The 420-nt window shown below is 61.9% G+C and overlaps 1 protein-coding gene across 1 annotated transcript in view; it reads right to left on the bottom strand.

Annotated features, from left to right (window-relative positions):
- The window catches only part of TGFB3 (transforming growth factor beta 3), a 14,967-nt gene that overhangs the window by 14,349 nt on the left and 198 nt on the right, over positions 1-420 (bottom strand). Inside the window, exon 1 of the mRNA XM_031064911.1 lies at positions 67-420. This exon is cut by the window's right edge and continues 198 nt beyond it. Within this exon, the coding sequence (XP_030920771.1) occupies positions 67-420 (354 nt within the window). The remainder of the gene's footprint in view (positions 1-66) is intronic.

Raw genomic sequence — 420 nt, 5'->3', positions numbered from 1 at the left:
GGATCCCGGGCACTCTGCCCCGCGGGCGCGGCACTCCGGCCGGCACGGGGGGAGCCCCGCACTTACTGTGTTCGGGGAGGCCCTGGATCATGTCAAATTTATGAATCTCTTTGGCATAGTATTCGGACTCGGTGTTGTCCTGAGAGCAGCTCTCTTCCTTCTCCTCCTCCATCTCCTCCAGCAGCTCCCGAGTGCTGTTATAGAGGGCCAGGATCTGGTAGGGCACATGGGCCGGCCCCACGGTCTCCGGCGGGCTGGTGAGCCGCAGCTTGCTCAGGATCTGCCCTCGGATGGCCTCTACCCTCTTCTTCTTGATGTGGTCCAGGTCCAAGGTGGTGCAGGACGACAGCGAGAGGCTCACGGTAGCGAAGCTCAGCAGGGAGAGCAGCACCAGAGCCCTTTGCACGTACTTCTCATGTG

This window comes from Geospiza fortis, unplaced genomic scaffold, assembly GCF_000277835.1.
Source record: "Geospiza fortis unplaced genomic scaffold, GeoFor_1.0 scaffold54, whole genome shotgun sequence".
NCBI classification, from domain to species: domain Eukaryota; kingdom Metazoa; phylum Chordata; class Aves; order Passeriformes; family Thraupidae; genus Geospiza; species Geospiza fortis.
Note: the sequence above shows the minus strand (reverse complement) of the source record. Positions and strands in the feature narration are given on the sequence as shown.